Source organism: Lonchura striata, chromosome 24 (genome assembly GCF_050655825.1).
Source record: "Lonchura striata isolate lonStrDom1 chromosome 24, ASM5065582v1, whole genome shotgun sequence".
NCBI classification, from domain to species: domain Eukaryota; kingdom Metazoa; phylum Chordata; class Aves; order Passeriformes; family Estrildidae; genus Lonchura; species Lonchura striata.
Window position 1 is genome coordinate 9,823,352 of NC_140726.1, and position 21,431 is coordinate 9,844,782.

Sequence of the window (21,431 nt, forward strand, 5' to 3'; positions counted from 1 at the left end):
GCGGACGTGGCGCGGCGCCGCCATCTTGCGGGGCCGCCCGGGAGCCGGAGGGAGCGGAGCGCCCAGCGCCGATCCCGCCGCCGCCGCCGCTGCTATGGTAAGGGCAGGACTGTCCGCCGCGAGCAGCGCAGGACTCGGCACAGCCCCCGGGGCAGCCCTCGGGCTCGCCCCGGCCGCCTGGCCTGTGTGCGGGCCGGCGCTGGACCCGCGGCCTGCTGGGACGGAGCGCGGCGCCGCCGCCCCGCGTCGGGCCGGGCCCCGGGGGCGGCGGGGACGCGGCGCGGACGCGGCGCTTTTTCTCTGGTGACCCGGAGCCACGGTGCCTCCTTAGCACGGCTTCCTGCCCGCTCTAGTTGCGTTCGGGTGTAAGCGGGCTGGTGGGACCCCGTGTCTCGGGGCCGGTCCGGCTCCGTCTGTCCATCGCGGCGGTGTTTGGGTTTCACCGACCGCACACAGCTCCGTCAGAGCTAAACTGTGCCCGAGGTGCGGCAGGGGTCAGCGCTGCCCCGTTTGAGGGTTTCGGATACTTTCTGTCAGGAACAGCAGTTGCGGATTTAAAAGGTTCGAAGCGCCGAACAGAATTATCCTGACAAAAGGAATTAACATCTGTGAGAGAGAAATACAGGGAGGAAGTTTGGGCAGACTGGGAGCTAGAGAAAGTGCGCTGGTGAGTGCCTTGCTGCCCTGTGGGTGTGATAACGCCTGCGAGATGCCCGGGAGTCGTGGCAAGGCTTCGCTCGCCTGGTGCTGAGCGTGCGGCGCTGGAGAGAGATGTTACATTTCACAGCGCTCCTGTGCCGAGCTGTAAGCTGGGACAGCCTGGTGGGAAACTCATGGATAACCCAGAGCCTCCCATAACGCTCCCAGGGGTTGTACACCTCTGTTCGTGTGAAATTGGGAACGATCAGACCTGACAGAAGCAGGGAGAGCTGTCAGGATTGTGTTGGGACAGAACGTGAAATGGAGAGAGAAAGCAAAAGCAGAGATGTCTCTGCTCTTGCCATAGTTCATTCCCTGGTCACAGAGAAAGAGTTAGGGTCTTGTTTAAGGAGGGGTGTGCAGGTGGAGTGTGGTGGGAGGAGATGCTTTCCGTGCTGACACGCTGTCTCCCCCAGGTGCTGTTGGCAGCCGCTGTGTGCACGAAGGCAGGGAAGGCCATCGTGTCCCGGCAGTTCGTGGAGATGACTCGCACCCGCATCGAGGGGCTGCTGGCGGCATTCCCAAAGCTGATGAACACAGGGAAGCAGCACACATTTGTGGAGACAGAAAGTGTGCGATATGTGTACCAGCCCATGGAGAAGCTCTACATGGTGCTGATTACCACCAAAAACAGCAACATCCTGGAAGACCTGGAAACACTCAGACTCTTTTCTAGAGTGGTAAGGACTCGTCACTCCATGAGGTAGCCCAGAGCAATTCTGTTGTGAGGGATCTATTTCTGAACTGGTGCAGGACCACTGTGTGCCTCCACTTGGTAGGTCTGTGCTCCAGAGCTTCCCTTCCTGACTGGACAGAAAGCTCTGAAATTTTGGTGGTACTTTTGAACTCCACATTAAAAAAAATAATCATCAGTTGTACCTCACTTGATGAGACCAAAGGGCTGACTGTAATTTAGCATTAAATGTTCTTTGTACAGTGTTACAAGTGCAGCGCTGCTGTGCAGGGATCCTGAAGCAGCAAGTTTGTGTCTTCACATAGCCAAAGGATTTTCAGGGAATTCACTGGCCCCAGCATGCAGTTGGGTTCTTTTGAGTTAGTGTTATGAGGAAGCTGAGCGGTTATATGTGGATTTTGATTTAGAAAAACTAACAGTGGCACAACTTCGTCTTGTTTGTTGACAATGTAATGGTACAATGAGCAGTATAAAGTTGTGCTGGGCTTGGGTCTGGCACAGCTGTGACCCTGGGATGGTAGAAAGAAAAGTGTCTACACAGTACTGTTTGTGGGTACTCCTTTAAAATGTTCTCTCCTTCTAGATCCCTGAATATTGTCGAGCTCTGGAAGAAAATGAGATCTCAGAACACTGCTTTGACCTAATCTTTGCCTTTGATGAAATTGTTGCCCTGGGCTACCGTGAGAATGTAAATCTGGCACAAATTCGGACCTTCACTGAGATGGACTCACACGAGGAAAAGGTGTTTCGGGCAGTCAGAGAGGTGAGCAGGGACACCTACAGTCCTGACATAAGGTGCCCTGTCTGAGAAACACCACTTTTGCTGTACAGAGGTGTTCTTCCACTTGGTGGGGTTGTGCAATCATTTAGCTTTTGTGAGGGCTAAATGCTTTTTTCTTGACCGGGGTTTTGGGCAACTGCACTTAGTTCCTGCTCAGGTTGCAAAGCTCCATCAGCCTCTTCTCTTTTCCTTCAGACACAGGAACGTGAAGCAAAAGCTGAGATGCGCCGTAAAGCAAAGGAGCTGCAGCAGGCCAGGAGGGATGCAGAGAGACACGGCAAGAAGGCACCAGGGTTCGGGGGCTTTGGCAGCTCGGCCGTGTCGGGGGGCATGACAGCAATGATCACAGAGACCATCATTGAGACCGAGAAGCCCAAAGTGGCACCAGCTCCAGCCAGGTAGGGGGGACAGCAGGTGGCAGATGTTGGAGTCAGTGTTGGCTCAAACCATGTGCCTGGAGGGTCTAACGTGAGTTCCTCATCTGTGTAAGTATTGAGGAGCATTTGTGCCGCATACCACAGTAGTACCTCATAGTCTCTTTGGATTCTTTGGTGAACAATGGGCTTTCACTTTGTGTGAGAAAAAGAGGTCCCAGCTCCCGGTAATACATGGAGCTATATCTGAATCTAAATTATAACTTGGCACCCTACACATAAAACGATCAGTTCCATGCATGTTCTCCCCGAAAAAGGCTGCTGATTTGAGCGCTGTGGTGTTGGGATGGTCAAGTTACAGCATTTGAAGATAACTGGAAAGGGGGAGCCCATTGCTGTCAGCTGACTTGGAGATTATTACACATTTTATTTAGGCCTTCAGGTCCCAGTAAAGCCTTGAAACTCGGCGCTAAAGGGAAGGAGGTGGACAACTTCGTGGACAAGCTGAAATCAGAAGGAGAAAATATCATGACTTCTGTAGGCAAGCGTTCTGCAGAAGCAGCCAAAGTTCTCGCTCCTCCCGTTAACATGGAGAGGTGAGTGCTGCCCTTGCTTCGGAAGCAGTTTCCTCACAGCTCTCCCTGTGTGTGGCCTTGGGAGAGAGCTGCCCTGCTCTTCAGCTTTTTCCTGTATTTTCTTACCTTTTAATTATAACAGTTGGGCAAAATCTGGGAAAGCATGTCAGCAAAACAGCAGATAGCTAGTTTGGTTAGGCATCCTCTTAACTAAAATGGGCTGTCCATCCATTGTTGAGCTGAGGTTGGGAATTTTCCTGTGCTTTTTTCTCTGTGCCATTTTCAGTTTCTGAGCCTTGTTGCTGGTCAGAATGGAGGCCTTCACAGTTCATTTTGTACACAGCCATCGAGAAACTCTTAATGCCCTGAGCTGTGCGCTGCAGCATTCAGAGGGGATTTGAGTGACCAGCTTGTCAAGATGCTGCATCACTGCCACTTAACTGGACTCGCATCCTTTGCAGATCCATATGCAGGGATCTTCCTGGCCCTGAGTTCACTGTCAGAGCAGTATTAGCCCCTGCTGTACCAGCTGTGCTGTTGTTTGGGAGCCCCTGCTCAGTACACACAGCCTGTCCTTACAGAGCCTGTCCTCACAGATCTCTCTGTTGTCTGGGAGATACCAAGAGTGTAGGACTTGAGCTTTTTCCTCTGTCTGTCTAGCGTGCACATGAAAATAGAGGAGAAAATCTCCTTGACTTGTGGCCGTGACGGAGGGTTGCAGAACATGGAGCTTCATGGCATGATCATGCTGCACATCTCTGATGAAAAGTTTGCACGGATTCGCCTGCATGTAGAAAATGAAGACAAGAGGGGAGTGCAGCTACAGGTAAAGCCTGTTTGGAGTCCTGTGCTGTTGAACATGTTTCTGCTGCTTTCCAGGGGAAAAAGAATGGAAATACTCAAGTATGTTGCTTTTCTGTGTTCTCATCTAAGCCTTCTCAGCAAATCATTGGAAATGGGAGTAGTCAGTGCAGGTATTAGCAGAAGTGCAGGGCCAGTCATGTTCAAGGGATTGAAGTTCACAGGAGAAATGCAATCTTGGTCCCCATCCTGCCCTTGGAGCCTTATCTGCCCAGCAGTGCACCTTGGCATGCCAGGTGACCTTACGTGGACTTTGCAGCAGCCTGGTGTGTTGCTCGGTGCCTGTTGTGTGATGTCAGCTGCAGCTGTGGAGTAGAAATGGGTTAACAAATTTCCTGTGCCAAAGGGGAATTAGTTTATTCTCTTGGAAGCTGGGAGATTGCTTGTCCTGTCACTGCTGTACCTGGGATGCTTGCTGAAGCACTTGTTGGCAGTCAGCATTTGCAGCTCAGAAGGTTCTTGGGAGGTTGGTCCTTCCCTTTCTCCCTCCTCATGTGGCCTTATGGATCCCTGGAGGTGGTGCTGCTTTGGCACGCTCTAGCTCGCTCCTTGTTAGGGACTCATCTGTAGATCATCGCTGTCTGCAAGTCTGCTTCCTTCCAGTGCATTCCATGAGTGGGTTACTAACAGCACAACCACAGGCAGTGGTGCTTCAGGTGGAAGATGAGACCAAACCCTTTGCTGACTCCTGTCTTTATAGTGCAACTTGAACAGGGACTTGCAAAAATCCTCTGCTTCTAAAAAGCTGCTCACACTGAGGTTGTGAAGAGAGTGTTTAAATGGAGTTTGGCCACTGACATATACGTGCATTAAGGTTGCTGAGGGGAGACAGTAGTGTTATGGTGTCAGGCTGTTTTTCCCAACAGCATTAGATTGATTTTTCTTGAAATGTCTGCTGTAAACATTCAGGATGGTCTTTGACTTGTCGTTGTTCTGTAGATACCAGCCTGCATTGCTTAAGTATCTGATGCAGGTGCTTGTAAGAAAGACAAGTGGTGGGGATCCTTCTTGTCAGATTAGCATTTTCTGGAAGGAATCCCAGGTTGATAAGCAGTTGTGCTTCAGATGGGCTTCTGAGCCAGGAGGAGACATAACCTGATGTGTGTTTTGACAAAGCAAACACTGGAGTGTGTAGGCCTGTCCTGGTAGAACCCGCACTATGTATAGTTCTGTCCCTGGCCTTAGACCTACAGTCTGGGCATGTGTTCCTCTTTCAGACTCACCCAAATGTGGACAAGAAGCTCTTCACTACAGAGTCACAGATCGGTTTGAAGAACCCAGAGAAGTCATTCCCTATTAATAGTGATGTGGGTGTGTTGAAGTGGAGGTTGCAGACCACAGAAGAGTCCTTCATTCCATTGACAAGTGAGTGCAAGTCTTGGGGCTTGGGCAGAAGAAGCTGGTGATTGTCCATGAGGTCCTGGTAGCCACCTTGCAGCAGTTGGGCTGCCTGGAGCCTGGCATGTTGAGAGGCCTTGGAGATACTAGGTGTTATCTGTTGGATAGTGCCTGTCCTTGGCAGTGTGTGTTTTCTGTAACACCTCAAGGAAAATACACAGCTTTTCTTAAAGTCAGCTTGAGGGTGACTTCACTGGCATTTTGAAGTGCATCATCTTGTGAAAGCCTGTTCCACAGTTCACATACTGTCTCTGTTTCTTCAGTTAACTGCTGGCCATCAGAGAGTGGGAACAGTTGTGATGTTAACATTGAATATGAGTTGCAAGAGGAGAGCCTAGAGCTGAATGATGTGATCATCACCATACCCCTGCCGTAAGTCATGCTCCTTATCATGCAGCACTAATGAGTCCCATCACCTCTTTCCCCTCCCTGTTTTGTGGATCTGGCCAAGCCAATGGGTGTTGGAAGCATTTCCTTAGCTCTGTGCAGGGAAGTTACTGTCACTTCTCATTGCCTGCTCTAGGTCTGGTGTTGGTGCCCCAGTGATTGGGGAGATTGATGGTGAGTATCGCCACGACAGCCGGAGAAACCTCCTTGAGTGGTGCCTGCCAGTGATAGATGCCAAAAACAAGAGCGGTAGCCTGGAGTTCAGCATAGCAGGGCAGCCAAACGACTTCTTCCCGGTGCAGGTCTCCTTCGTCTCCAAAAAGAACTATTGCAACATACAGGTACGGTCACTGCTTGTGTTCCACAGATGGGATGTCACCCTTGCCTCGGTCCCCAGCTGGCTGACACTGGCCGTGTGGCAGGGGCACCATGCTGTCCCACTGGCCATGGCTAAAGGGTTGGCATTAACCTGCCTCTGAGACAGCTGGATTCAGGAGCACCAGCAGACAGCGCTGGCAGCTGACACTGTGGAGTTTGCCTGAAGTTTCAGTTGTGTCTTAAAGTCTCTGAGTAGTCGTTAATTCCCCTCAGACTTTGTTGGAAAATCCATAGCCTTGTAGCCAAAACACTGCTTGGCATACAGGTCTCTGTTTCCACTGAAATGTAGCTAGTGGCTGCTGCTTCACTCCTCAGTGGAGACACAGTTACCACAGAAAATCACTACACTCTTTCAGGCTTCTTAGGAACAAAGATCTTTGTTTCGGGGCTGAGCTGTGGTTTAAGGGTAGCAGGTCGGTTGTGCTCTCATGGCGTTGGGAAGCATGGCATCGCTGCAGTAAGGGAGTGATGTTCAATTCTGAGCTAATGTTGCCTGTTGTCTCCACAGGTTACCAAAGTGACCCAGGTAGACGGGAACAGCCCTGTAAGGTTTTCCACTGAAACCACCTTCCTGGTGGACAAGTACGAAATCCTGTAATGCCAGACATGGTGACGCACAATGGAAGAAATTTTTAAATTAAAAAAACGAGGCTGACGTTTATTCTGAATGTTGGGAACGCCACAGCCCCCTCTGCTAAGATGCGTGGCTCTGTCTGCCATCTACAGTGTTGCGGGGTCACAGACATTTTTTGCAGAGAAGTGACGTGCTCATGGGGGGAAAGGCCACAAATTTCTTTGGCAGATTTTTACCGACTGGCAGAAAAGCAAGATCTCCGCAAAGAGCCTGACTTTGACATGCTTCCCCCGCCCACCCCGAGATGCTTGGAGCTCAGCCCAGAGCCGACCAGACATCATTCTTTCCTGAAGCATCACGTGCTGTTCCGTTGTTGGTGCTGCCATTTTAATTTCTCCTTGGCCTCTGGTTCTCATGTGTGGGGCCACCTGCAGGTCCTGACCCTTCCATCTGGTGGAAGCTGAGCAAGTTGACGTTTGCCTCAGAGGTGGGGGGGATCATGGCAGGGGCACAGAGTGGGGGAGAGGAATCCAGGGGTTCAGTCCTTTTGCCCCACACAGTTACTGCTGTTCCTCCAGCTCTGCTGTGTGGCAACAGCCCAGCTCCAGGTGGTCTGGTTCCTGCTGCAGCGGGGAGAGCATCCAAAGGGGACTGTGTCCTCACTGTCTTCTAGAGCTGTTTTCAGGCCAGGCTTTGGAAGAAGTTTAGGTTGGTTAGAACCAGCTGTATATCCTTTGCAAGGCCGTTTTGGTGTCTGGGGTGGCTGAGGGCTTTGTCTGCCTGGGTGAAAGTAGCTGTGGAGCCTGGTTGACTTACTTGGCCTGTCTCAGACCAGTGTTGGTTCAGCACTGGCAGGTGTGGGAGAAGGAAATGCTGGTTTCCAGGTAATGTGGGGACTGATCCGAGCCATTTCTCCTACTGCTGCCTCACTAGTTTTATTTGCTTCATCTCAGAGACCTGTTCTCCCCTCACACTCATCTCACCTGCATGGCTGGGGCCTGTAATGAGTGTCACCTTCCCCTGGGCACACCTCACCTCTGCAGCCAGAGGGCCTGAGTGCAGGTGGAAGGCAACGGCCAGAAGTGTGTGTACTTTCTGTGAGAGACAGCCAGCCTGTCATGGGCCCCTGGGGTCCTCTGCCAAAGAAGTTTGTGGTCTCTCCTCTGCTGGCAGCACCTGAGAGGAAATCAACTCTGGTCCTGTCCTGAGAGGGCAAGCTCTCTCCCCTAGCAAAGTAGGCAATGAATCCCATTAACGCAGTCCTGTTCCAGAGCTGCTTGTCTGTATGATTTTTAAAATCGAGTCAAAGTTAGTTCAGGCATCCAAGGAGCTTTTTTTTTTTCCTTACATTCATTGGAGGGTGATATTTAAGCAGAGCCGAGGTCCCCACTTTTTGTAACCCTGTATGATCCTGGCCTAGGGAATAGAGCACATTCCAGTGTACACAGAATTCTGAGTCTTTAATCAAATAAAGTACTGTTAAAGGAGCTGGCTGGGGGTCGTGAGGTCCTTCCGGAGCCGGGACCGGTCAGCCCCGGCCAGGCGGGGGCGGGACGTGCCGGCACCGGCTGGGGCGGGGACACGGCGGGGCCGGCAGCGGTGCTGGGCGGCGGAGCGGCGGCGGAGCACGGGAAGGGCTGCCGGACCGGGGGAGCGAAGGTGAGCAACCGCTGGCATGGGGTGCGACACTCCCCCAGCTTGTGCCCCAGGCGACCGCTGCCTTGGGGAGCCTGTGGGGCTGGGTCAGCGTGTCCTGTAATGCAAGGATTCCCTGCTGCTTCAGAGGCAGCTCTGGGAGGTGGGGGCAAGAGAAAGCTCGGCTGCTTTGGCCCGTGTTGGGGCTGGGTGGGACATCTTTGGGTTCCCTGGGGTGCCTTAGGAGGGGGTGCAAGGAAGGAGCAGGGGATAGGGAAGTAGGAAAAACATGGTCAGCCATAAAACCAATCACTGCACAATGTTTTGGTGGTGTGTGGGTGGTCTGGGAGCTGGTTCCGGATCCAGTGGTCCACGTCAGTGGTGGGTTTGCTGGTGTGGGAAGCCCTGAAAGCAGCCAGACAAGGTTCTCCTGTCCCCAGATCCTTATGCAGCTCATGGGCAGTCACAGGAGGAGACAGTGCTTGGCCCATGGCCACCACTGCTGTCTCTGACACCTCTTGGGGAGCCTGGGAACGGTACTGGTCCTGCTGGATCCTTCCTGTCCATGGCTGGACCTTGTTTACTCCAGCTTCCTGCCACACTCTTGCCACAGCCCCTTCAGCTGCTGTCAGAAAGCCAGAGGAATCTGGCAATCCCAGAAGGTCCAGCTGTTGTGCTGAAGGGTCACTGTCTCTCCCATTCCTCTAGCTGCCCTGCCAGCCCCGAGCCCTCTCTGAGCATTAGGCAGAGGGCACAGGTCCCCTGGCTGAGCACCACAGGCAGCAGCAAGGCAGCATGGCTGGGTACTTTTTGATAATTCCTCATACATCTGTGTTTGGTGTGGGGTGGCATATGTTGGTATGCATGGGGCAGCAGGGGCAGGGCACCATGCAGGGGAATGGGAACCACAGTATTGCATGGCAAGGGATCCTTGGTGGCAACCAGAAAGAGGAGAGTGATCAATGCCTGGTTTGGAAAGGTGAGGTTCACCCCACCCCTTTCCCAGCTAATAAAGGGCTGGGTGGTGGGTTCATGCCGGGGTTGAATTCAAGACCCACCAAACCCATCCTGTGTCATGGTCCACCAGATGTCGTCAGTGGAAGTTTCAAATGCTCCTTGCTGAGCTGAACCTCTGGCCTGCAGGTGAGAAATTGTCATTTTGATACGAGAGCATTTGGAGGAGCAATTCTCCATTGTGCAGTCTTGTGAGGGGTCTGGAGCTTGTGTCTGTGCTGTGGTGTCTGGAGGCACGTGCTGATGCGGGGGTCAGTGCTTGGGCCGCAGCAGTGCTTGGGTCTGTGTATGCTTCGCCGGCCCTTGGAGCTGGCTCACCTGGGGGAGTGCTGGCGCAGCAGGCAGGGCTGCACATGGTGAGCATCCACCAGTCTGTGGAGATCCTGAAGCATGATGCAGGCAGGGCCTCGGCCAGAGCACAGCTGTGCTGCAGTGGTGCAAGAGCACTTCTCCAGAGCGATGAAATCAGCGGGTGTGGCCAGGATTCCTCAGCTCCCGCCGGAGCTGTCTGGTGGCTGATTTATGGTGGTGTTATTGCCAGGATCATGGTGTTGTCCCAGCAACAGCAATGCAGCCCCCGCCATCCCTTGCCTGGGTGGGATGGGGCTGGCTGGGTCTCCCTCACTCACGGTCAGCCCCAGACCAGGAGGCAGAGGCCAGGAACAGGCTCTTCACTCGCCCTTTTGTGCAGGAGACAGGCTCCCCCTTCCCAGCGGCCCGGCGGAAGGGCCGGTTGTTTACTAGGGCAGAGGGTGTGGGAAGGGGTGAGCGCACCCTAAGTGCATTAGCAGATGGGGAGCAAGCAGGCAGCCAAGTTGGCTGAGGCTGCAATGCTCCGCTGTGTGCACCCTTTTAGCTTGGTCACTCGGGCTTCCTCCTGTGACTCATCTGGCCAGCCACAGTGGGGATGAGAGCCCATGCAAGGGGATGCCATGCGCCTGTCTCTGCCATGCTGCTGCTTCATCCCAGCATGGCTGATACTGCATGGCATGGCCAGTCAGTGTGTGCTCCTTCATGAGCACAGGCTGAATGCCCCTGCCCCGGCCGTGTCCTGGTCAGGGGTGCACAGTGCAGCTCCGGGGTTATGCTGGAGTGGGGCGAGTCAGGATGTGCTGTGCTCATCTTGGGTCTGGGTGGGCAACAGCAGCTCAGACAGGAGTGGACCCCCAGAGCACCCTGCCCATGTGGGCTTGGGGCAGGCAGGCAGATTGCAGCCTGTGGGCAGTGGGATGCAGGGGCTCCCCAGGAGCACGCTGGGGCAGCATGTCTGTGTGCAGCGGGCACTGCATTGGTAGGGCCCCCACACTGGTGAGACTGGGCATCCTCCCAGGTGAGGCTTTTGGCTGTGCCAGGTGAAGAAAGGGGCTTCTGTCTTCCAGGAGGCCGGGGCTGAGTAGACAGCCCTGCGCGGGGTGCACGAGGACCGTGGGCTGTTCGGTGGTAACCGAGCCCGACCCCTTGGCATTTGCTGCCTTCACCGCTTCCCACGGCGGGAACAAGCGGCGCGTTCTGCAGGCGGCGGTGGGAGAAGAAAGGCCGCCTTGTCTGTCCCAGCAGTGGGGCGCCGGCTGGGGCGGCCGCGCTCCCGCCCCGCATTCCTGCAGCAGAGCCGGCTGGAGAGGGGCTGCATCCCCAGCAGGACGGGCTGGGGTGACGCAGGCGTTCCCCGAGTGTTGACGAGGCAGGTGAGGGGCTCTGTTGGAGGGCGACGTTGCGGTACTGGGGGCGTTGGGAAGAGATGGGATGCCAGGGTCACCCTCCAGCTCATGGGCAGGCAGGACTGCTTCTGGAGTGGGGGGTGATGGCTGGAGAGTTTGGGCAGCAGGCAGCGGAATCTGAGACAATCCTCCAAGTGGCCGGAATGGGGGTCCTCCATGGTTCTCACCAGGTCTCACCAGTACAGCCATGCTGGGAAGGAGTTAACAGCGACAAAGATCCCACCCTGGCCCCGCTCCCTTCCTCTTCAGCAGCCTGGCCCCTCCTGGCTTTTCCTCCTTCCTGAGCATTGTGACGGGACGTAGGTGTAAGTGAGAGGCAGGGGCTCGGCTGGGCCGTGAGGTCTCCAGATGCTGGGAAGTGCGGCACCCCAGTGCCTGGGGAACATGGGCACCCTGCCGCGGAGGGTCGCGTTCGGCACCAGGACCAGGTGGCAGGTAAGGGAGAGCAGGGATTCTGCCTCGGCAGCCGGCAAGCACTCGTGAACTGTTCTCGGGGTACCTTATCTCTACGCCCCCCCTTGTCCCAGCTGATCTGTCCCCATCCCACGTGGTGAGGCTGTGGTCCCACCGAGCCCTTGCTGTGGGGCGGCCAGTCCTGCTGTTGCAGGAGACAGCAGGGTTTCATCCAGGTCCTGGATCTCACGCCTGGTGTTTTCCAGCGTTTCATTTTTTCCACAGTGTGTAATAGCCGTTCTCTCGCCCCCGCAGCTGAGCCCGGTGCTGGCCGAGCGCGGGGGTCCCTCCAGGGGCTGGCTGGACAGTCGGCGATGCCGGCGAGAGCCGAGCCCGAGGCTCCTCCTGGCGGCCCCGGGACCGGCGTCTCCTAACGGGGATGGAGCGCTTCCTATCTACACTGCTCGGGAAGGGTTAAGCCCCAGTCAGCTAGTTCAGGGCGGAAGGGAGGGACGTAGGGAGCAGCAGACGGTAAATTTAGATCCTCGGAGCATCCCGACATGGCGTGAGCGCCGGGTGACGGAAATTGTTCCTCCTCGAATTGCCTCCCACTCACGCAGAGAATGCGTGGCAGCATGGCTGTTCCATGGGTGGTGGCTCTGCCTGCCGGCCACAGGGGTACCAAACACTCAGCTGGGCGTGTGCACTATGAGCTGCTGCTGAACTGTGTGGGAGCAGAGGCATGTGCCTGGGTGCCAGAGCTGGGCACTGGTGGCATGGACAGCTCTGCCATGCATGGCAGGCAGGTGTTCCTCGGGACAGCCAGAATCTGTGCTTCTGTGTGCTTTTCTGAGGACAGCCATTGGGGTCTGGCTGCCCACAGCTCTTGGCATTTAAAGCATGCATTTCCAACACCATGCCCCCAAAACTGAGTGCAAGTGTAGTTTTCCTTCCCGGACTGTGTCTTGTCCTGACACCTGACACACGCATGGGTCTCCCTGGGTGGATGGGGATGTGTGCCTAGGTAGGATGCGTGCCTTGGCAGGCAGGGATGCTCACTGGCTTCAGGTAGCTGCTGACATGATGAAGACAGGAGCTCAGGATGGTAATCCTCTTGGTGGCAAATGCTGGTTTGGAATGGGTAGGGTTTGTGCACAGGCTGCTGTCCGGGATGTGCAAGGAAAAATACATAAAGGCCATGACCAGTGTGGTCACTCATACTGCCATTCTGTTTCTTCTGGCAGCCCATGTCCGGTACCATCCGACGTCTCCAAGAAGGCACCATGGAGACATCTGGCAGGACCCCCACCAGCTCAAGCCACAGAGTCCAGACTGTCATCCAGGTGAGCACACAGGATCACAGGGCCTCTGCTCTCTGGGAATAGGGGAATCTGTCTGGGAGTCCACCTCTGCAGCCAGCCCTAGCACCAGCACTGGCGCTGCCCTCCAGCTTCTCCTCAGTCTCAGCCAATCCTATTACGGGATCCTCAGCAAAGCCCATTGAGCTAAGCGGCTGGCAGCTTGGATCCTCTTAGATGCAGCCCAAGCCCCATGGATCTCCAGCTCCCGTGGCAGCTCGCCTCAGCTCCCCGGGATAGGTAGCACAGGCAGGAGAGCCCTCCTCTCCTGGATAGTCCTGCTGGCATGTGGCTGTGCCTGGGCATTGATCCTGGCTATGTGGCCGTTTTGGAGCAGCTCAGCCAGGTGGGCAGTGCAGGGGACTGGGCTGCAGCAGCAGGAGCTGTGAGCATCTCTCTCTCTCCTACAGAACAGCTCCCTGGACCTGATCGACACGGGCAAGGGGCTGAAAGTGCAGACAGAGAAACCACATTTGGTGAGCCTGGGCAGCGGTCGACTCAGCACTGCCATCACACTTCTGCCCCTGGAGGAAGGTGAGTGCTGGAGGGTCTCCATGGGCATGCTGGTGACAGAGACACTGAGACGCCCTCTCTGCTGGCAGGAAGGACCACCATTGGCACGGCTGCGACAGACATCGTCCTGCAGGGCCCCGGGCTGGCGCCCCAGCACTGCTACATCGAGAACGTGCGAGGGACACTCACCCTGCACCCCTGTGGCAACGCCTGTGCCATTGATGGTGTGCCACTCCAGCGGCCCATGCACCTCACCCAAGGTAGGAGATGACTGGCTCACCGGAGCCTTTGCCTGTGGAGCTGTGCTGTTGAGTATTGGGGTGTTTGAGGAGCCATCCAGTAACTGCACATCCCAGCTAGCATAATCTTGGCCTCTATGCTCTGTGCTGGGAACCTGCCAGGTCCTGGCACGATTTGAGAGCTGGCTTTGCTGCGTGTGTCAAGTGAGGTGGGAAAGATCCGGGTGGGCTTGGAAGACCAGCCGAGATGCTGAGCCAGCTTTGGGGAGGGAGATGACAGACGAAAACACCTTGAGCGTCCTCCCGACGGATGGCTGCCGGGACACTGCTGGTCCGCCTGCGTGGCTACCGGGCTCGGACCCGGCCGGCCCCCAGGGCCGCTCCCAGGGAGCTGGACAAAGCCTCAGGCCCTTCCCAGGCGATCCCCGCCCCTCCACAGCTCCTGCTCCTTCCCGGAGAGGACTGTCGGGCCAGGCCCGGCCCCCGCCCCTCCCCGGGGGCGGTGCGGCGCTGCCCGGGCGGCGGCGGCGGCGGCGGCGGCGGGGAGGTGAGTGCGGTGCTGCGGCCACGCGTGTCCGCGCCGGCGGGGCTCGCTCCCGGTCCTCCGCGGGTCACGGAGCCATCCGTGTTCCCCCGGAGGCCGTGGCGCTGCGGTCCCCGCGCCTGCCCCGTCCCTCGGGGAAGGGGGGACACACCCGCGTGGGCGCCCCGCGGGGACAATGGGAGCCACGCGGAGACGGCTCCGGCGGCGGCCCGGGCTGCTGCCAGGTCCCGCCGGTCCCACAGGAGGCGGCGAGGGCCGTGGTAGGCTGCGGGGTGTGGGCAGGGGTCAGCCGAGCCGCTCATCCTCCCGTCCCCGGGGCAGGCAGGGACAGCATCTGTGCAGGGCCACGGCGGATTGAACTGCGGGGCTGTCAGGCTTCGGTTATTGCTCCTTTGCCGGGGCGACCTGTGGCTCCGCTGATGCCGGCACGTGGGAAGGAAGGCGCAGGGCAGCGGTGCATCTCTCCGGCACAGCCGCTGCCAGGCTGGGCGTCGGTGCTGCTCCCTGGCAGGCAGGGATGCCCTCGTGGAGCCGGGTGAGCAGGACTCTGTCCCGCCCTGGCGCTCGGACAGGGGCACCAGGCCCTCACGACGGCGATAGCAGTTAGTCCGTAGTGCCTCTCGCTCTCCTGGCTGTGAGCTGCGCTGACGGGTGCTCCAAAAAACGCGTCCCCTCCGGCGAGGGATTTTCAGCAGCGGCTGCTGGTATGGAGCGAGCCTCTCCCCAGAGGCCTGGCAGGCGCTTCAAAGTGGGGTGTGTCGGCAGCAAGCCGCCTTCGAGCCGCCTGATGCTCCTTGCTGCCAGCACATGCCTCCCCAGCACCACGAGCAGCAGGTGAACGCACAGCGAGCGCCCACGACTCGCCTCCCCTTCCCTTCCTGAGGTGCCTTCCTCCCCGGCGCTGCTCGTCAGCCTTGCCCCAAGAGGGCTGCTGCTTTGGGCCAAGAAGAGATGCTTTGCAAGCAGGGACAGGAGCTGTCTTGTCTGCAGCTGGCAGCCACGCAAGCCCTGGAGTGCCGCCAGCTCCCGCGGCCCCCGGCGGGGACCCCAGCTGTGCCTGCGCCCGAGATGCGCTGCCGGCAGCTGCTGTGGCGTGACCTGGATTTCAGCCTCCCCCTAAGCCTCTGCTGACAGCAGGAGCCCGCTGCCTTCCCGAGGGCGCATCTTAGGGCAAGCAACGCCCGACTGCTTCCCTGCACTTTCCAGGAGTACTCTGATACTGCCGGCTAGCATCTGAACCCTCTCTCCTCTCTCCCAAGGGTGCACCATCTGCCTGGGCCAGGCCACCTTCCTCCGCTTCAACCACCCTGCTGAGGCCAAGTGGATTAAGAGCATGATCCCAGCGGGTGGCAGAAGCCCATCGGCTCTCTATGGGCTACCAGCAAGTAGGTGATCCTCCTTGTCCCAGGCGGGGCAGGGCAGATGCTGAAGTGCTCCCTGACCCATCAGCCTTCCCAGTTCCCAATGCTCTCCCAGTCCTGTCCAGTTGCACTTGGGCTCACACCTGGCTGCACTGTGCCATCCGTCAGCTTGGCATGGTATGGCAGCTGCACTGGTATTTGTTAATGATTAATATCACCTCAGAGAGGTTGTCTGTGGGGGCACTGAGGCATGGCTTTCACTTCTGCCCAGCCAGGCCATGGAAGAGCCGTCGCCCGTCGGAGCCCCCCCACTGCTAGAAAACGGGTGTTTATGTGCTGGAGTGGCTGTGCTGGGGCTGTGAAGGCCATTCTTCTGGCTGCTGCCCTTCATCTCATGAGCTTATCTTGCTGTGTCTGCATGTCCGTGGGGCAATGGGCCAGGTGCCAGTACCATGCTTGGTTCCTGGGGATGTCCAACTCTCCAGCACTGATCCCTGGGCTGGTAGCCCTTATCCCTGCCCTCACCAGCACACCCTGGCACAGGGAGAGGAGCTTGGCTGCCTTCCCGTGCCACGTGTGTGTTGGGAAGGCAGCATGCCTGCAGCCGGGGGACAGGAGGAGGGACATGGGGAGGTGCTGTGGCTGAGGAGCATCATGCAACCATGCACCATCCCGTGTGGGCCCTGCATGCTCACTCTACCATGCGGGACTGGGTGGGATCACACTGACAGGGCTGTGGCACATCTTTCCAGGCATGAAAGCAGTGCCAGCTGCTGTGGGGGAGCTGCTGGGTGCCAAGGGGTGACGCAGCCCGGGTGGCACGCTGTCCTGGCTGAGCCCTGCGCCTGCTGCGATTCGCTGGTCCCCTGAGTGACAGGCACATCGGTGCTGCGCTGGGAGGACTGGACAACCCAAGCAGGGGCACCCTGGCTGGGGTGTGGGGAGGCTGCGGGCGACGTGGTGGTGGGTCTGGACATGCTGCAGGTCAGCAGCTTTTGGCAATTGCATCTCTGACCCCTTGCTGGGAAACCAGAGCATGCAAGGGGGCAAGTGGTGGGTGGCAGGAGGTGGTGAGGGCAGTTGCTCTCCAGGGAGTGGAGCAGGGAGCTGCAGTGCAGGGAGGGCGGCTGTCCTCTCAGGTTTCTGTCTCCTGGGTGATGGGGCTAGCGGGATTCCAGCCTCCTCCCTATCCCGGCTCCCCAGCTGGAATGGGAAAGGGTGGCAGCGGGGTGCAGGCAGGTTGGGGTGCAGCAGAGAGGGGCTGCAATCCAGCTCTGACTCTGCAAGGCTGAGTGGAAGAATGATGCCAGGCTGCTCTGTAGGACCCAGCCCAGGCAGGGGCTGCGGCGAAGTCAAAACACACTGATGCCTTCTCCTTTGTTTCCCTGCAGAATCCGAGGCCCTGGTGAATGGTGGCCACCAGCTGTCAGAGCGTGGGTGTCACAGCCACAGCTCCCTTGTCAGCTCCATCGAGAAGGACCTGCAGGACATCATGGACTCGCTGGTGCTGGAGGAGTCGGGGTCCTCCGGCATCCAGAAGCCGCCTGCCTGCAGCCAATCCCCCCTCTCCCCTGTGGTGAATGGGGGTGGGCGCTGCCTCCTGTCCCCTCCATCCAGCCCTGGGGCTGCCTCAGGGGGCTCCAGCTATGAGAACTTCTCTCCCCTCTCCTCCCCAGCCAGCAGCAGCAGCTACACCAGCCCCTCACTCAGCAGCCAAGAGCAAGGCCCAGCCGTGCCACCCCCTCTCCCACTTCGCTCCTCCAGCTACAACCATACTGTCCAGCCCCCCACTCTGCCTGCTGCAGGTTCTAGTGAGCCTTGGCCAGCCGAGAGGCTCGGGGACCACAGGGGGGGCAGCCCTCGGCTGATGCCCAGGGTGGCACCGCGGCCACGGGTGGCCCTGCAGGAGCGGCCCCCCAGTCCCTTCCGGGAGCCACGGGACTCTCTGGCCCCGAGCCGGCAGCCCACCAGCAGCAGGGCGGTCCCAGAGGCCCGGCTGCAGCTCCCCGAGAGCCCACGGGTTGCCCGGAGGAACATTGAGAGCATGCGGGAGCTGCCTCCCCTGAGTCCCTCCTTGTCACGCCGGGCTGCCAGCCCCCGAGTGGCCCCTGACACCCCCTCCCCACAGCCACGGCTGGGCAGGGAAGTGCCTGGCAGTCCCCGTGCCAGGCGCAAGGGCCCGGAGGAGTCAAAAGGTGCTGGGGGTCCTTCACCCCCGCTGCTGTCAGAGAACCCCACACGCCGTCCCAGTTTCAGTACTTGCCTGAGCCCCGCATACGGGCTGGGCTCCCCAGCTGTGCCCTCGCCCCGGCAGAGCCCCCGCACCCCCAGGAAGCCTTTGGGGGACCCACAGCTGCCAGTGGGGTCACGGGAGCGCAAGAACAGCATCACTGAGATCAGTGACAACGAGGATGAATTGCTGGAGTACCATCGGCGGCAGCGGCAGGAGCGGGTTCGGGAGCAGGAGATGGAGCGCCTGGTGAGCCTTGGGGTTGGGAGGGGACACATTTGAGTGTGGGACACCCTCTGCAAATAGCAGTTGTTGTTTGCTGCTTTGAAACCTGGCCTTTGCCTCTTGGGGATTTGCCACAGCTGCCAGGCTGCCGGCTTATCCAGGGGGATTATGGCCAGGAGGAGCCATCGGTGCTCAGCAGCTCTCTGGGAATACAAAGCTCCTGAGTTACAGAAGCCTGTGGAAGCTGGTGGGGCTGGCATGGCCCCAGGGCTACTGGCCAAAATGGTGGTGCCCCTGCCTTTGCAAAACTCTCCACATCTTGTCCATCCCTGCCAGGGTCCATCTGCTGGTGGTGGTGCCGAGGCTCTGTGGACATTGCATCTATATTTAGGGCTGATGGGGTTTTTATGAAACTGGTATCTGCCTGGATGAGGTTTGCCGTGTCTGCCAGTCCTGAAGGCCGAGCCACCAGGGCTGTGTTTGCTCAGCCCTGACTCACGCCTGGCGCAGGCAGCCTGAGTCACTGCCTGGAAATAGCGGCGGCGCTCGGCAGCCGGCCCTGCTGCCTGTAATTAGTCTGTCTCAGCTCCCAGCACATCGCGTGCCTGCCTCTGCTGTGGGGTCGGGCTGGCTGCATTGTGCTTTGTAATGTTGCCTGCCCATGCCAGCGTGCAGGTCCGTATTCTGGTGGCCACCGTTGGCACAGGGTTCTGTCTGTTCCTGCCACAGCACGTGCTGGATGGGGACTGTTCTTTCTTACAGGAGCGGCAACGCCTGGAGACCATCCTGAACCTCTGTGCTGAGTACACCAAGACAGACAGCACCGTGCCAGGTGACATGCACAGGCTCCTAGCTGGTGACACAGATGCTGGCCAGTGGGTGCCCAGGGGTGCCATGGCTCTGGGCCATGCTGTCGAAGAGCTGCAGCAGAGGGAGAGCGTGGAGAGGTCGGATGAGGAGAACCTGAAGGAGGAGTGCAGCAGCACTGAGAGTACCCACCACGAGGTAGGGGGACATCTGTGCCATTCTGTTACCATGCCACGCTGCACTGTGCCATGCCAATCAGCCCTTTCCACAGCACGAGAAGCTGACAGGCCCCCGGGCCAAGGAGGCACAGCGGCTGGAGGAGGAGCGTGCCGGTGTCCTCGGACGCCTGGACCAGCTGAAGGGTCGTGTCAAGGAGCTGGAGCAGCAGCTGCAGGAGACATCGCAAGAGGTGAGAGGTCGGGACACTGCTGGGTCCCCTTCTGCCTGCTGCCCTCACCATCAGCGCTGAATCCTAAGGGTATGATCCAGCTGGAGCAGCAGTCGTGACATTGCTTTGGCTGTCCAGGCAGAGATGGAGCAGGCACTGCTGCAGGGTGAGCGGGAATCAGAGGTGGTGCGGCTGCGGCAGGAGCAGGAAGCGGTGCAGCAGCTGAAGGAGAAGCTCTCCAGCCTGGACACCAACATCCGCAAGGAGCGGGACAAGGTGAGCCCAGTGACAGGTTCCCATTGGCACCAGCTGTGCCATACCTCCCTGGCACTCACAGCCAGCACTGCAATGCCTCAAGCTGCAGCGTTCCCCTGCGGATGTGTTCTCCAGACCCTGGGCCTCTGCAGAGGCTTTGGGAAGCAGCCCCTATGGCTTGCATTGTGGGGGGAATCTGTCTGTCTGCCTGGGGTTGGTCAAACAGCTCTGCTGGAGGAGAGCACAGCCAATGCTCATGAAGCATTTCAGGTGCTGCCTGTTGCTCTGGCAGGGAGACTGTGGTGTGAGGCTTTCCAGATGGCCGCTGCCTGCAGCGGGCAGTGCCGAAGCAGAGGCCTTGGCTCTCCCCGTTACCTGTCCTCACTAGGGAGCTGCAGCAAGTCACCTCACTCTGCTGCGCCTCCATGTGTGATGGCAGCTGTTGCTGTAGTGTTCAGCTTGCTGGAGGTGGCTGAGAAACCACTGCAGGTGTTTAGCTTGGTGGCTTTAGGAGTGGGTCCTGGCCCCCTTCCCCCGGTGTTGCCTGTGGTGCCAGAAGGCACCCATGATGCTGCGTGTGTGGCACGTTTGTCCCAGCTGCTGGTTGCTGGCTATCCCACAGCCTTGCAGGCAGTGTGGCGTGGCCTTGTCGACGGGAGAGCTGCAGGAGAGCTGCTGGGATCTGGTTCCCTGCTGCCTGAGGCCATCGTCCCTGTGCAGCTTATGCCAAGGTCCCACCAGCTGCTCTGTGTCACCATCATGTGACATCAGTGTCCCCTGGGGTCTGGCCAGCCCCATGGCTGTGGGTGCCAGGGCTGTTGGTGTGCCTGTGGCCTGGAAGAGGGGCCATTGGTGCCTGCCAGTGGTGCTCCAAAAGCATTTGGGGGTTTTGTTCTGGTTTAGGTCTTCTAGCCCTTTGTAGGCATCTTCTGTAGCCAGGGACAGCCTCATACAGAACCAGGAGAGGAGTGCAGGGAAAGCCCTCTCCCAGCCTCTCTGCTGACCTAACCACCCACTTTCCTAGCCCATCTGCACTACTCACACTAACAGTGCCGGCACTGAACTCCACCATCACCTCTGACATCTCTGCATGTCCAGGAGCACCCAGGCAATCATAGCTGCTCTCCTGGGGCACCTGCCTGTGCCAGCCTTGCCTCCCTGCCAGCATGTTCCCTCATCCCTTTTCATGATGTCTCTCTGTGGAGCACAGGGTTCCTTGCAGCAGGCATTTCTCAATGCCAAGCCCCCATATGGTACCGCCAAACCTGTGGGTGGTTCCCCTATGCCAGTCCTGTGTTGCTGGCCCCATTTTACTGCTCCTGTGGCCAGGCCCCTCATCCCAGGCCAAGGAGTCAGTGTCTGCTCTGCTGCTGACTCATCACAGCCTGAGCATCTCTTGTGGGACCACAGCCTCCTGCTTTCACTGCTGCCCAGTGCTGCCCTCTCCTTCTAATGGATGAGGGTGGTCCATGACCTCAGGCTGCATTCAGCACCTGCAGTTCCTAACTGGTAGCAGTTAACAAAGCCAGCTAGTGGTTATTGTGATGCAGCCATGTGCAGGACTGGGATGACTTGAACCATACTATCAGCGTTGATCTTTCTGCTGCCTGCAAGTTTGTTTTTGGAAACACAAAGCTGAGGTCAGGGGTTGGCTGTAACTCTTCTAACACTGCTGGCTCCTGTATCTCTTGATCTCTCGATCCCCCTCTAGATGCCATGATGCTCCTTCTCCTGAGCCCCCTCTGTCTCCAGCTGAGCCCCTCTTCTAACTCACAGCTTCTGCATGGCGCCCATTTGAGAAGTGTGTCTTCTTTTTTTTTCCTTTTTCTTTTCTTTTTTTTTTTTTTTTTGTTTTTTTTTTTTGTTTTGTCTTGTTCTCCCCTGATTCAGGAAAGGGCAAAGGTTGATGCTGAAAGGAAGGAGCTAGAGCAACTCCAGGCGCTTTACCATGAGTCGAAGAGCCACCTTGATAAGTGCCCTGAGTCAATGCGGGAGCAATTGCAGGAGCAGATGCGAAGGGTCAGTGTCTC

General features: G+C 57.9%; 2 protein-coding genes across 30 annotated transcripts in view; both read left to right on the top strand.

Moving 5' to 3' along the window:
* On the top strand, positions 1-8,208 carry ARCN1 (archain 1 coat protein complex I subunit delta). The gene is made up of 10 exons (XM_021530059.3): positions 1-97; positions 1,116-1,379; positions 1,977-2,156; positions 2,370-2,572; positions 2,983-3,144; positions 3,784-3,949; positions 5,202-5,349; positions 5,646-5,754; positions 5,906-6,110; positions 6,656-8,208. The coding sequence occupies exons 1-10, from the start codon at positions 95-97 to the stop codon at positions 6,743-6,745; spliced, it is 1,530 nt and encodes a 509-aa protein (XP_021385734.1). The 5' UTR covers positions 1-94; the 3' UTR covers positions 6,746-8,208.
* Positions 8,190-21,431, top strand: part of PHLDB1 (pleckstrin homology like domain family B member 1) — a 20,961-nt gene continuing 7,719 nt past the window's right edge. For 7 of the 29 annotated variants that reach the window (XM_085560353.1, XM_085560355.1, XM_085560354.1 and 4 more), the window contains exons 1-10: positions 11,293-11,523; positions 12,726-12,824; positions 13,250-13,373; positions 13,442-13,612; positions 15,395-15,520; positions 16,888-17,975; positions 18,714-18,956; positions 19,030-19,167; positions 19,285-19,422; positions 21,292-21,420. In XM_085560353.1, the coding sequence (XP_085416479.1) occupies positions 11,437-11,523; positions 12,726-12,824; positions 13,250-13,373; positions 13,442-13,612; positions 15,395-15,520; positions 16,888-17,975; positions 18,714-18,956; positions 19,030-19,167; positions 19,285-19,422; positions 21,292-21,420 (2,343 nt within the window). In that variant the 5' untranslated portion in view covers positions 11,293-11,436. Of the gene's footprint in view, positions 8,381-10,836; positions 11,056-11,258; positions 11,524-12,725; positions 12,825-13,249; positions 13,374-13,441; positions 13,613-13,711; positions 14,139-15,394; positions 15,521-16,887; positions 17,976-18,713; positions 18,957-19,029; positions 19,168-19,284; positions 19,423-21,291; positions 21,421-21,431 lie in introns of those variants that run through there. The other 22 variants (XM_077788054.2, XM_085560346.1, XM_085560347.1 and 19 more) reach the window with 14 other exon arrangements.